Genomic DNA, 12,854 nt, shown 5'->3' on the forward strand with positions numbered 1-12,854 from the left:
GATGAATGGATAAAGAAGATGTGGCACATATATACAATGGAATATTACTCAGCCATAAAAAGAAACGAAATTGAGCTATTTGTAATGAGGTAGATAGACCTAGAGTCTGTCATACAGAGTGAAGTAAGTCAGAAGGAGAAAGACAAATACCGTATGCTAACACATATATATGGAATTTAAGAAAAAAAATGTCCTGAAGAACCTAGGGGTAAGACAGGAATAAAGACACAGACCTACTAGAGAATGGACTTGAGGATATGGGGAGGGGGTAGGGTAAGCTGTGACAAAGCGAGAGAGAGGCATGGACATATATACACTACCAAACGTAAGGTAGATAGCTAGCGGGAAGCAGCTGCATAGCACAGGGGGATCAGCTCGGTCCTTTGTGACCGCCTGGAGGGGTGGGATAGGGAGGGTGGGAGGGAGGGAGAGGCAAGAGAGAAGAGATATGGGAACATATGTATATGTATAACTGATTCACTTCGTTATAAAGCAGAAACTAACACACCATTGTAAAGCAATTATACTCTAATAAAGGTGTAAAAAATAAATAAATAAATAAAATGTAACAGCATAGCCAAAAAAAAAAAAAAAACCAAAACGTCCCTGGTGTTCAGCCAGCATGGAATGTTCACTGTCTGTCTTCCAGTGCCCCTGGCCTGTAGCTGCATTGCTGTTTCCCTCTCTCTAGGCTCCTCCTCCCTCCCCAAATCCTGAGCAGATGGTTTATAGACCCAAACACAAGAGGACTAATACAAGAGGACTTATAGGCCATGGGAGAGCGAAAATATGAAACTTGCTCCCCATCACTCTGAGAGTGACCAGTGGGTGAGTTGCCTGGATTTTGAGCCCAGACAAGAAGTTTCTGACCACAGGACTCATTACCTTTTGCAGTAATTTCACCATTACTAGAGGAGGTTGGAGGGAATAAGCCAGCATTGGATATTCTCTTGTCTGGGATTCAGCAGAGCAATTTAAGGAGCACAGAATGGACTCAGGTGACTTGCTTAAGGCCACACAGTGGGATGGGACAGTGGCTGTGTTGTTGGGGTTTTTTTTCTAGAGTTTGTTGTTGAGAGCCCAGACCCTATGCTTGATTCACTGTATGACCTTTTGCAGATTACACTGCCTCGCTTGGTCTCAGTTTTCACATCCATAAAATGGGTTTAATATACAGTGCCATGACTATGTTGAGTGCATGGTCATGGGGCCAGTCCTGCATGGGGCTCCTCAGCCTTGGGGCAGCGGAGGGGGAAGTCTCAGTGGGGATGAGAAGGAGGCACTGCCCAGGAGTTAGGTCCATGGTGCTGGTCCCCTACGGTGTGGGCCCAAGAGTTCTCCGATGTTGTGGGGTATTCAGTCTGGTGAGAAGAGGCCAGAGCCTGAGCCTCAGTAGGTGGGAGTGGGTCTGAGGCAGCTGAGGCTGTGGCCAGGAGGGGTGTGTAGATATCTATCCCTGCCCCTCTGTGATAGCAGGAGCAGGCCTGGCAGAGGCTTAAAGGGAAATGATAGGAAGGAGGCAGACAAGAGCCTATCAGATACCGTGGGGTCTGGCTTTGCCCTGTGTGTAGGGAGATAAGTAACACTAGGGGCAGCTGGAAAGCCAGAAGGGTGCAAGCAGTAAATGCCAATATTTGCATTTGTGATATGGGGAGTTGACACTTCCCCCAAAGAGCTTTGTTCTTACTTAAGAGCTTTGCTTCTTACTTAAGCAACTGACATTTGAAGTTTATGGAAAACCAAACTCATTAAACAGTGTAAAGACAGAGGAGACAGCACCCAAGGCAGCAGAGGCCCAGCCTACCCTGGCTGAAATAGCATAACTTCTGTGCTCAACCATAGGCGGACACTGATGAGCGGCTCAGCCTAACCCCAGGGAAACAGGTAAGGGAGTTATAGTGAGTGCTAGTGTGGGGAGTGTGAGATGAACAAGCTGGTGTGACCACAGGGATGGGGCGTCTCCAGTAGTGAAGTTGTTTATGCATTTATTCTGCACTTGTTTACTGAGGTCCTACTGTAAGTGCTGGGGATAGTAATAGGAAACATCTGAGTGGCTTACTACAGGCTGGTGGGCTGTCAACCCAGAGCATAATCATGCTAGCCCCGCCCTAGGGGTGGGGAAGAGCCTAAGTGTCCCTCTGAGTGACGCTTCCCTTCTCTCCTGCCCCTCCTCCTAGACCTTTCTTCCACAGCTGCACAGGCGGGCAGGCAGCCTGTGATGGGGCCCTGCTCAGAAGACCCCCATCTCTGCTGGGCCTCCCGGCTCCTGGGATTCACCAGCCTACTCCTCAGTGAGTGGCCCGGGCTGCTGGGAGGGAGGGCCTTTGGGGGGAGCAGGGAGGCAATGTCCCCTGTCCACGTCTAAAGTCTTTGGTGAACAAAAAGACAAAACAGCTCTGTAATTATTTAGCAAATACAGTGCCTTTGGTTTAGAGCCCTGGGGTGAACAGAAAAACAAAATAGCCTTTTGGTTGTGGCGAGCCTGGGACCCCTGTGCTCAGGCAGCCTTGGCTGCATTACGGGAAACATTTCCAGGGAGGTGAGGCTGCTTCTGTGCAATAACAGAGAGGCTGGGAGAGCATGGAGCTGCCTGGGAAGAGGGAGGGAGACAAAGAAACCCGCTCCTTGGCGTGGAAGGGCTGGGGAATGAAGCTCCCCTGGTCTGGACTCAGAGGGGAACTGGCAGCCTGTACAGTTGTCCTATGGGGGAGGGGGCCAACCAGAACCCTGTGTCTGAGATGGAGGAAGCAACTCTAGTCTGGGTTTCTTGAGCAAGATGAAAGATGTTGAATACAGTGCAATTCTGCTTTGACAAAAGGAACAGCAGCCTCTAAAATTTAAGGGTTTCTGTATACCCACTTGTAGAAAGAACATGGAGAAACTACAGAAGGAACAGTAGACTGGTAATGCGGGCTCCAGAAGGGAGTGGACTTCGGGAGAAGAGAAATGGAAGTAGACACAATAGGGAGTTATGTGAAAATGAAATGAAGACTGGACAACACCGTAATCACATACAGGACTTCCTGGGAGATTATATGATTATGTAGAAGGAAATTAAGTAAAAACTAATGAGGAAATACTAATACCCAGTGAATTATGAATTCTGGAGAAAGTTGGAAAGCTTTTATTGTTTTAATTTTTTGTTTTAGTAACCCAGCCACTAAATAAACTTGCAGGAGTTATATGAAATTTAATGAATTAGAGAACTTTTATAAACAGATGTCTTGAAATAAGAATGAGCTTTGTAAAACATGACCTCTTTTTTAACAAGTTAAATTTATGTCTACAGTAAAATGTAGGCCTCCTCTTCGATTTTACATAACTGGAAAATATGTTCTGTTATTTAGAGTTTTCTCCGTAGGCTCTGGGGTTGGAAGATTACATAAGAGAGAGAGAGAGAGAGAGGGAGAGGGAGAGAGAGAGAGAGGAGGGAAATGGACAAAATTTTAAGTTGATTTGTAAGTGTTAAATTTTATATTATTTACATAAACTTTTACTCTGTCTTGTTTGTAACCACACCCCCCGGCTTTATTTTCTTCTTCAGGATTAGATCTTTTGTAGATCACAGCTCTTGCCGCCTTCCTCTTTCTACGTCTTCTTCCATCTTCCTCTCAGCTGGGCTCACCATTCCCTTCTGGGTGGGTCCTCCCTGCAGCCTGAAGGCTGAGCCCCTTCTCTCCCTGGTTCCCTCCTTTGCAGCAAGTGGGGAGTCTGGTTAGGCTGCTGTCTAACCCTCTCAGCCGGCCAGAAGTCCTTGCCCTGCTAAACCCCTCTAAGTACTTGCTTCCCCTTTCCTAGGAGAGGAAAGTTGGAGGATGAGTCTCCAGGAACTGCTCTGATCCTGGTGATGAGAGAGCAGTGCTGGCAGGGGAGCTCCTGGGGAGGACAGGGACAGGGTGGGGGAGGTGATGGGCGGCTCCTGCAGGGGAGAAGCACTGGGCTGGGAGACAGGAGCCCTGGCTCCAGGTGTGGCTCTGCCCTGTGTGACCCAGGACAAGTTCTCCCCCTGGGGCGCCTCCTTCTCTGTGACAGGAGGGGCCTGGGGAGATCCCCCCTAAGACCTGACCTGGAGGAGATGCCTGGTTAAGTGACTTAGTGATTAAATAAATACAAAGAAATATCTGAAATACTTGTGCATATGAACGCTGGCACGAGCTATTCTCTGCTTCCATTGAGAGCCAGGAATGGGAATAAGTACAGCAGGAGGGAGGCAGGCCTGAAATAATGAGGATTTATTGAATTGGAGAGAGGATTGGGACCTTGGAAACCAGAGGCCAACCCAGGCAGATGGATCCTGACCTGGTGGAAGAAGCAGATTGATCATCTTTTCAGGATAAGACACTTTCCCTGGTCCTGTTCTGTCCTACCTTGGTCCCCAGGAAGGAAAGAGGGTATTGGGTCCCTGCGGTCTGTGTCTGAAGCGGGAGGGTGGGCTCTGGAGGAGGTGGCCCTGAGGCGAATGTGCCCACTGGTCACAGTTCTGCAGGAAAATGACCAAGGAAGGCCTAATGCGGCCTCTTGGGGCCTGGCTAGGGAAGTGCTGTCTTGGTGGCAGGGACAGCAGAGCTCACTAAATGATCATGCTTCCCCTCATGTTCTAGTCCCTGGCAGCTAGCCAGAGCCTTGTGACAAATGCTGGCCACAAAGCAAGAGCAGGGATCATGCTGCTTCTGGACAGATGCAGTGCAACCCCCTGTGTGATTCTCCTGTCTCCCCTCCCTGCTGCGGGGCTGGGAGCCCGTGAGGATGCTGTGGGTTCCACGGGTGCAGCCACAAGGAGGTGGAACCTCTGCCATGTGTGACAGGACACCCTCCTCACTCTTTCATGGAACCCATGGTGGGGGATATAAACTCGCCTTGTTCTAAGACCCTGAGGTATTGTAACTGTTTGTTATGCAGCACAGCCTAGCCTGTCCTGCCTACTACACTGCCTAGAAGGAGCAGGAAAGAGAGCAGCCTTCATATCTGTATTAGCTATCTACTGCTGTGTAACCTGTCACCCCACAACTTAGTACCTAAAACACCACCAGGCATAGTCTCACAGTTTCTGTGGGTCAAAACGGAGGAGCTGTTCAGCTGGGTCCTCCGGCTCAGGGTCTCCCAGACTGAAATCAAGGTCCTGGCTGGGGCTGCATCAGCTCAGGGTCAGCTGGGCAGGATGTGCTTCCAAGCCTACTCATGTGATTGCTGATGGGAGGCAGTTCCTGTGGCTGCTGGACTGAAGGTCCCTGTTCCTCCCTGGATGTTGGCCAGAGGCTCCCTCGGTTCCTTGTCACGTGGGCCTCTCCTTAGGACAGCTGACAACACGGCAGCTGGGTTTCTCAGAGTGAGCAAGAGAGGGCATGAAGGAGAGAGAGAGCAAGAGGGAAGTCACAGTCTCCTATAACCTAGTATCACTGAGTGACATTCATCAAGTCTGCTGTGGTCCATTCCTTAGAAGCCAGTCACTAGGTGCAGCCCACACTCTAGGGGAGGGCATTACACAAGGATGTGAATGTGAGGAGACACTTAAGAAGCTCCTCCTACAGTTATGCATTTGGCTTGACAGAAACTCTGCTAGGTGCTTTTTCTTTTTTTGATAAATTTATTTACTTTTGGCTGTGTTGGGTCTTCGTTGCTGCGCGTGGGCTTTCTCTGGTTGCGGCGAGCGGGGGCTACTCTTCCTTGCGGTGCGCGGGCTTCTCATTGCAGTGGCTTCTCTTGTCGTGGAGCCCGGGCTCTAGGCATGCGGGCTTCAGTAGTTGTGGCACACAGACTCAGTAGTTGTGGCTCACGGGCTCTAGAGTGTAGGCTCCGTAGTTGCGGCACACGGGCTTAGTTGCTCCGCGGCATGTGAGATCTTCCCGGACCAGGGCTTGAACCCATGTCCCCTGCATTGGCAGGCAGATTCTTAACAACTGCACCACGAGGGAAGCCCCTGCCAGGTGCTTTTGATCCATGATCTCATTCAGTTTATACTGTCATTATGAAGCAGGTGAGGAAACTGTAGGTTAGCAAGTTTAAGTAACCTGTTCAAGGTTACAATTCACTAGAGCCAGGACTTAATTCTAGAATTGCTTCAGATTCATTTTACTAGGCTTCCTCCTAAGAATCAAGGGAGTATATTGGATGAATTTCGTTTAAAAGATGGGTTTTGTGGTTTTCTCCTTTATTGTTACTGAAAAAAAAATACATTTCCTGTTTCCAATGCCCTAGGCGTCTGCTGCCCTGGGGTCAAGAGTTCTGGGGCACATGGTTCTGGAGTTCAGGATTCTGGAGTCCATGTTCCTCTGCACAGGGTCCGAGGAGGTTCTGTATCGTTTAACGTGACCAGGAAGCAAGAAGCTCACCTGCAGGAGGTCACATGGGGCTTTGGCCCTGACTCAAACTACAGAGTCCTGCTGCGAGTCGGTGCTGAAGCAGACGCTCCCACTTGGGTCAGCCTCCAGGACAAGTATCAGCAGAGGGTCCATGTGCCCAGCATCTTGTCCCTGAAGATTGAGAACCTGACCTCTGAGGACAGTGGACTGTACCGGGCTCGAGCCAGCTTCACTGGAGGAATAGAACGTAACCAAGTTTTCCCCCTTACTGTCTATGGTAAGTGACAGCATCTGACCCCATCCCATGGCTTACCTCCTTCTTTTGTGCTACGAGTTTCACACAGGTCCCATTTTTCAAGATTCCTTCCAGACACCAGCCTTCAGATTCTATTTTCTCCTCTGCAATGAGGGTAAGTGGGTTTACTGCAAATGGTGAGCAGAGCTGAGATTCACAGCAGGGATAAACCACTTCAGTATTTTGGGAGAGGAGAATGGAAATTTGGGGAAATGATATTGCCGAAACAATTATTGTACTTTATAGGTCTAGATTTACTTCATTTGTGTATTGGTTGTCTACTGCTGCTAGAACAAATTGCTATAATTTAGATGCTTAATAAAACACAAATTTATGATCTCACTGTGCTGTAGGTCAGAAGTCAAATACGGGTCTCACTGGGCCCATGTCGAGGTGCTGGCAGGGCTGTGTTCCTTTCTAGAGTTTCCAGAAGATTCATTTATTTGTCTTTTCTACCTTCTAGTGGTTGCTTACATTACCTGGCAATAGTGGGACCAATTCTTCTCACATTCTTATCCCTCTAACCTCCTTCCTCCTCTTCCTTCTTCCACGTTCAGGGACGCTTGTGATTACATTGGTCCCATCCAGGTAGTCAGAACAATCTCCTTATTTTAAAGTCAACTGATTAGCAACCTAAATTCTACCTGTTACCTTAATTCCATTCTGCCATGTAACCTAACATATTCACAAGTTCTGAGGATCGACATGGACGTATTTGGGGTCCATTATTCACCTACCACAATTCATAAACCCACGTAGTTAGTGCCTCCTCTCCTTTTACTCAGCAGCCCAAGGCCAGCCTCACTCGCAGACTCCACAAATCCAGCTCTAGAAGCCTCGATAGACGTGGGAGAAAGGTTATACTGCAACACTTCCAAAGAACCTCACTTAGCCAACACTTTCTTTCCCTAAAGTCCCTGTCTGCATAGGAAAATACCTGCTGTGAGAGAGTGGCTGTTATAGCTTTAGGTCCCCGTGTGATTTCTAAGACCAAGTTATCAATACGTCACTTCTCAAGTTCAGCGGCATATTCTAACCAGACTCAGACTCGTCATTCCTAGTTGCTACCACCGCATCTCCCACAAATGTCTCCACAGTTGGGAGCACAGGGCCTTTCTCTGGGCTCCCATTGCTGGCCAGATGTCCTCCTTCTCTACGGGCTATGCAAACCCAGGCATTATCTGAGCAGAAGAGGGCAAGTCCTGATCTGGGACTAGCCTTTCTGTCCCAGACTTCTTCCCCTTCCACAGGAAACCCCATTTTCTTAGAAATAATGTGCCTTGGGTAGGTGGTATCCAGGTTTTATTTTCTTGTTGGAGATTTTTAAGGCTTGCTCAATCTAGTGAAATATCATAGGGCTTAACTCAGTGTCTCCCTTCTTTATTGTCACTTGCTATGTAGTAAGTATTGAGCAAATTGTGTTTTACTTGTAAAATGCATTCACCATCATTAAAGGGAGGATGCCAGGGTTTCAATGAGATGATGGATGAGAATGTGCAGACTGTATTGTTCTCCACTCATGTGAGGCTCCATTCTTTTGTCCCTCTTACCCTAGAGCCGGTGCCCCTTCCCCAGATCCTGTTCAAGTTACTATCCATCACACCAGGCTGGTGCAATGTCACCCTGGAGTGCAGAGCCTCAGGGGCCACAGAGGACTTGAAGGTGACCTGGCAGAGCAAGGGCCTCCCCAGGGAGCTGGAGCAGAGCGTGACACTGGGACCAGCCCCCAACTCCTGGACCCTGCCTGTGAACCTGCCCCTGAGGCAGCCCAGTGCCAGCTTCACCTGTGTGGTCAGCAACCAGGTGGACCAGAAAACTGCCACCTTAGACCTTGGGGAAGTCTGTGTCCATGGTGAGTGTACCTGCCAGAGGGGAGGGGCATTCTCGGAGCTCAGCTGCACTGGGGTGAGGGTTCTGGGCTTTTCTCCCCACTATGTTATGAGCACCACTTTCCATCGGGTCACCCCATACAGGAGTCTGGGAGGTACAGAAAACTCATCTCTGCTTTTAATTGTCACATCCATGCCTGCCTCTCCACCCCCTCTTTTTTCCCCTAAGAAACAAGGGATTTGTTTTTTTGTGTTTTGGGTTGTTTTTTTTTTTTGCGGTACGTGGTCCTCTCACTGTTGCAGCCTCTCCCGTTGCGGAGCACAGGCTCGGATGTGCAGGCTCAGCGGCCATGGCTCACGGGCCCAGCCGCTCCGCGGCATGTGGGATCTTCCCGGACCGGGGCACGAACCCGTGTCCCCTGCATCGGCAGGCGGACTCTCAACCACTGCGCCACCAGGGAAGCCCAGGGATTTGTTTTTGATGCAAATCTTGTCCACCCAGCTCCAGATGAGCAGCTCCCAGTCCCAGCTGGTCCTGGAGGGAAAGCAGGGGTGGGATGGGGGAGGTGAGGAGAACTAGGGCTGCAGCCCGCAGAGGTGTTCCCTAGAGATGTATTTCCCTGAGGGCCCACACCTCCCCTGACCCGTGCTCCCTGCTGCCTGTGCCTATCTGCCTGCCTGCTGGGCATCTCTTTCCTTCCCATACGCTGTAGTGCAGTGTCAGAGCTGGTCCAGGGCAATAGCTTTCCAGTACTTCCCCCACCTCATCCATTATCCATAGTGCATCCACTGTAATCTTTTGAAAAGAAATTGGATTTTGAAATTGATCTGTGTCATCTGTAGGAGTATGACCCACTGGCTCCCTGTAGGATTCAGGGCTCAGATGCTCCTCTGCCCATGTTTCTTACCTCATACACTTCGCACGGAATTGTTTGCTTGGAGCTCCTGAATGTGTTCTGCTATTATAAGCTTCTGAGCCTCTGGAAATGCGGTTTCCTCTACCATCAGCCATCCCAAGTCAAGAGTCCTTCACTTCCGGGCTTCCCTGGTGGCGCAGTGGTTGAGAGTCCGCCTGCCGATGCAGGGGACACGGGTTTGTGCCCCGGTCCGGGAAGATTCCACATGCCGCAGAGCGGCTGGGCCCGTGAGCCATGGCCGCTGAGCCTGCGCGTCTGGAGCCTGTGCTCCTCAACGGGAGAGGCCACAGCAGTGAGAGGCCCGCGTACTGCAAAAAAAAAAAAAAAGAGTCCTTCACTTCCTTGCTTATTCCTGTTCAAGGATTTCCCTCAGGTCATGGGCAGGCGACCAGCACAGTAACACAGGATCCTGTGGTTGGTTATAGTTCTGATATTAATAAAGTTTGAACAAGGGTGTCTCAATCTCATGTGGCACAGGGCCCTGCAGGTGCTATAACTGTTCTGCCCTCAAGCATCACCCCCTTTAAGGAGCAGTCCGTAGCCACCCCACACTAAATAGCAATGCTGTTTATGGGTTTGTCTCCGCTGTAGCCTGGAACACCTTGAGGGCAGAGGTCATGTCTTGTTCTCCTTTGAATTCATGTACCAAGCAAAGCTCCTGGCACTGTTTGCTCACAGTTCAGGATTTCATTGAATGAATGAGTGACCCGGTATCCTGAGTGTAGTCTTGCCCCTCTCACCCATCCCCCATGAGCTGCTGGGAGGAACTGATGTGTCAGCATCACTTAAAATCCCACATTACCCTCCCCTCAGCCCCATCCTGGAGTCTCAGATAAAGTTCAGTGCTCAGCATGACCCACAAAACCCTCTGGAGGGCTTCCCTGGTGGCGCAGTGGTTGGGAGTCCGCCTGCCGATGCAGGAGATGAGGGTTCGTGCCCCGGTCTGGGAAGATCCCACGTGCCGCGGAGCGGCTGGGCCCGTGAGCCATGGCCGCTGAGCCTGCGCGTCCGGAGCCTGTGCTCGGCAGCGGGAGAGGCCACAACAGTGAGAGGCCCGCGTACCGCAAAAAAAAAAAAAACACCTCTGGAAAGAGACTCCTCTCCCTCTGATCCTCCTCACCTGGCTCCTCCCTGCTGCAGTGGGATGCTGGCAGCTCCCAGGGCTGGCGATTTGGCACAGTCATTTCTCAAATGTGGTGCCCCTCCTTCCTGGAATTCTGTGCCCATGCTGAATATCTAGTTAACTCCTATTCCTCCCTCAAGACTCAGTTTACGCATCACCTCCTCTGGGAGGCCCTCCCTGAAGACATGTGTACAAGGTGTAAACCTCTATTGCACTGCAGTCCCTCTGGCTGGCAGACTTTGGTATTTTCTCAGTCTTCCCCCCCTGGGTGACCCCATCTTGCTCATCGCAGTACCCCTGGCACCAAGCAGGAGCTCAGGACCTGGTTGAATGGATGAACCTGACATGCTCCACCCTCTTCAGCTTCTGAACCTGGATCCTTCAGAGCTCTTCACCTGCTCTCTCTCTATCTCCCCTTGGCAATGGGTATTTTAGGTTCTGTCTTGCCTTAACTTTCTTCATTCTCTCTGTGTGAGGGAAACAGATTCACAAGGACAGGTCATTGCTGACCCCCTGCCAGGCATCCTAGGGGCTGTCGTGGCTGTGCTGTTGATCCTTGGAGGAGGACTGTACCTTTGGAAGACACGTGGGAAGAAGAAGAAAATGGAGACTGAAAGAGGCAGGTTGCACTTCTCCCTCCTGCCCTGATACCTCCCCTCCCCCACTGGACCCTTGGCTCCTTTCCTTCTGCATGTTGCTGCTCAAGGAATCTCTCTGCAGAGGGAATGGTGGGTGTGGCCTTGGCCTTGGGATTCATAACAGTGGGGGAGCGTAAGGGTTTTCAAGGCCCAGGTTCAAGCTCAACTCTGTGTATGACTCAGGTACAGAATTGCAGGAGGACCACAGGGACAATGATAGTGGCATCCAGTACGCAGAGCTGAGCCAGCAGGAGTCTCGAAAGGGCACACGCAAGGTGAGAGCTGGGAGCTGTGCCCAGTCTGGGCTCTCCTGTGTCCGTCCTCACCTGGGTCTGGGCCTGTCAACCCAGTCATCTGCCTTTCCTGGCCCCGCTGTCTCTTTAACTCTTTCCAGGTGGTCAATGGTATTTACTGAGAAAATTTATAACTGGGGCCAGTGCAGTGCTGGGCGCTTTGGGGGAATTCACGTGCAACTCATGTCAGCAGCATTGGTTCCATGTGGGTCCCTCTGGGGCCTCTCTCAGCTGTTCTAGGAACTCTCTGTCTTGCATTCCTAGGGTATTGGTGAGCGACATTTGGAAGAAAAGGACCCTGTTAATACTGTCTACAGTGAGGTCCATAAGCCAGAAAGTGAAGCCATGAAGATAATTTAATTGGAGGAGGTAGGAGAACTGGAACTCCTAGGGCACCTCCACTCGGAGCTTGATCCTTGCAGACACCTGCATCTCTCAGCTCTGGTCCAGCTCCAGCTGCCCTGGTCTGTGTTACTTTGACCCTCCTGCCCTCAACTCCCTGGGCATACATGGCTTTGTCGTATCCCCTGTCACCTCTCCAAGCTGCCTTCCCACTCAGGATCCTCACCCTGCAAGATGAGGGCTCTTTTTCCATCGTTAACTCATATCCTGACTGCTCTCCTCCTGAAGCTTCCCAAAGAGAACCTTCCTGCACATGATAATTCCCACAGCCTCTGCTGTGTGGCTGGTATATGTCTTTCTGAGAACACAGCCCAGGCATGGGGACTGCGTAGAAGATATTGACCACACTGCAGAGGAAGGAGTTAGGACCTTGATGCTGGAAACTGAGTTGGGGGTCCGTGGAGGCAGCATGGGTAGGTGGGATCCCACAGAGGGCTGGCCTGAGGCTTCCTTTGCACCCTGTATAGGGCAAAAGGTTTGTGTCAAGCGGTGTGTTTGTGTGTGTGTCTGTGTGTATGTTGGGGGAGTATCCAGTGTATATTATACATTGGGCCACAGCCCTTTTCTCTCGTAGACCTCAAATCCACCTCTTGTGGAGTGGGAAAAGGAATTTGTACTGCTTCTGGACCTTCTGAGACTTCTGTTTCTCAGAGAGGGACCCAAGTTGGGACTTGTGTTCTTAGGAAAGCCCTTCCTTGTCTGGGGTAGGGGTACTTGGTCATTAGAATGGAAGTGCAGTGTGCCTCTCCCACCTCCCCTTGATGAGGCTGCTATGAGGGGTGAGGGGTGAGGCTTGTAGGAAGGTCTGAGCCAACCCTCTCCTGCCTCTTCTACTGACCCTCGGCACCCCACGGCCCTGCTGGCCTCAGATCCTAGGTCAGCCTCCTCTTTGCTCACTCACATCCCTCTGCCTGAAATGGCGGCTCCCTTTCCCTATCCCTTCCTCCCATCCCTGTGTGTTGGAATCCTACCATTCCAGCCCAAAACCCCCTTCCAAGTCACATGTTCTACATGTTCCCATAGGTTTGAAAATAGTCTCTTCTCCCACATCTGTCCTT

At 50.6% G+C, this 12,854-nt stretch overlaps 1 protein-coding gene across 5 annotated transcripts; it reads left to right on the plus strand.

The window, feature by feature from the left end:
• Nucleotides 1-718: 718 nt before the first annotated feature.
• LOC309957714 (CD48 antigen-like) lies at nt 719-12,359 on the plus strand. 5 transcript variants are annotated; one of them, XM_082833089.1, is made up of 7 exons: nt 719-998; nt 1,713-1,884; nt 2,178-2,291; nt 6,196-6,576; nt 8,150-8,446; nt 10,948-11,376; nt 11,659-12,359. In XM_082833089.1, exons 3-6 carry the CDS (start codon nt 2,219-2,221, stop codon nt 11,109-11,111), a joined length of 915 nt encoding a protein of 304 aa, XP_082689215.1. In that variant the 5' UTR covers nt 719-998; nt 1,713-1,884; nt 2,178-2,218; the 3' UTR covers nt 11,112-11,376; nt 11,659-12,359. The 5 variants fall into 5 exon arrangements, with proteins under 5 accessions (XP_082689215.1, XP_082689216.1, XP_082689214.1 ...); XM_082833090.1 differs by having other exon boundaries at nt 1,757-1,884; XM_082833088.1 differs by lacking the exon at nt 1,713-1,884.
• The last annotated feature ends 495 nt before the right edge of the window (nt 12,360-12,854 follow it).

Source organism: Leucopleurus acutus (genome assembly GCF_964270905.1).
Source record: "Leucopleurus acutus genome assembly, chromosome: 2".
In the NCBI taxonomy this organism is placed as follows: domain Eukaryota; kingdom Metazoa; phylum Chordata; class Mammalia; order Artiodactyla; family Delphinidae; genus Leucopleurus; species Leucopleurus acutus.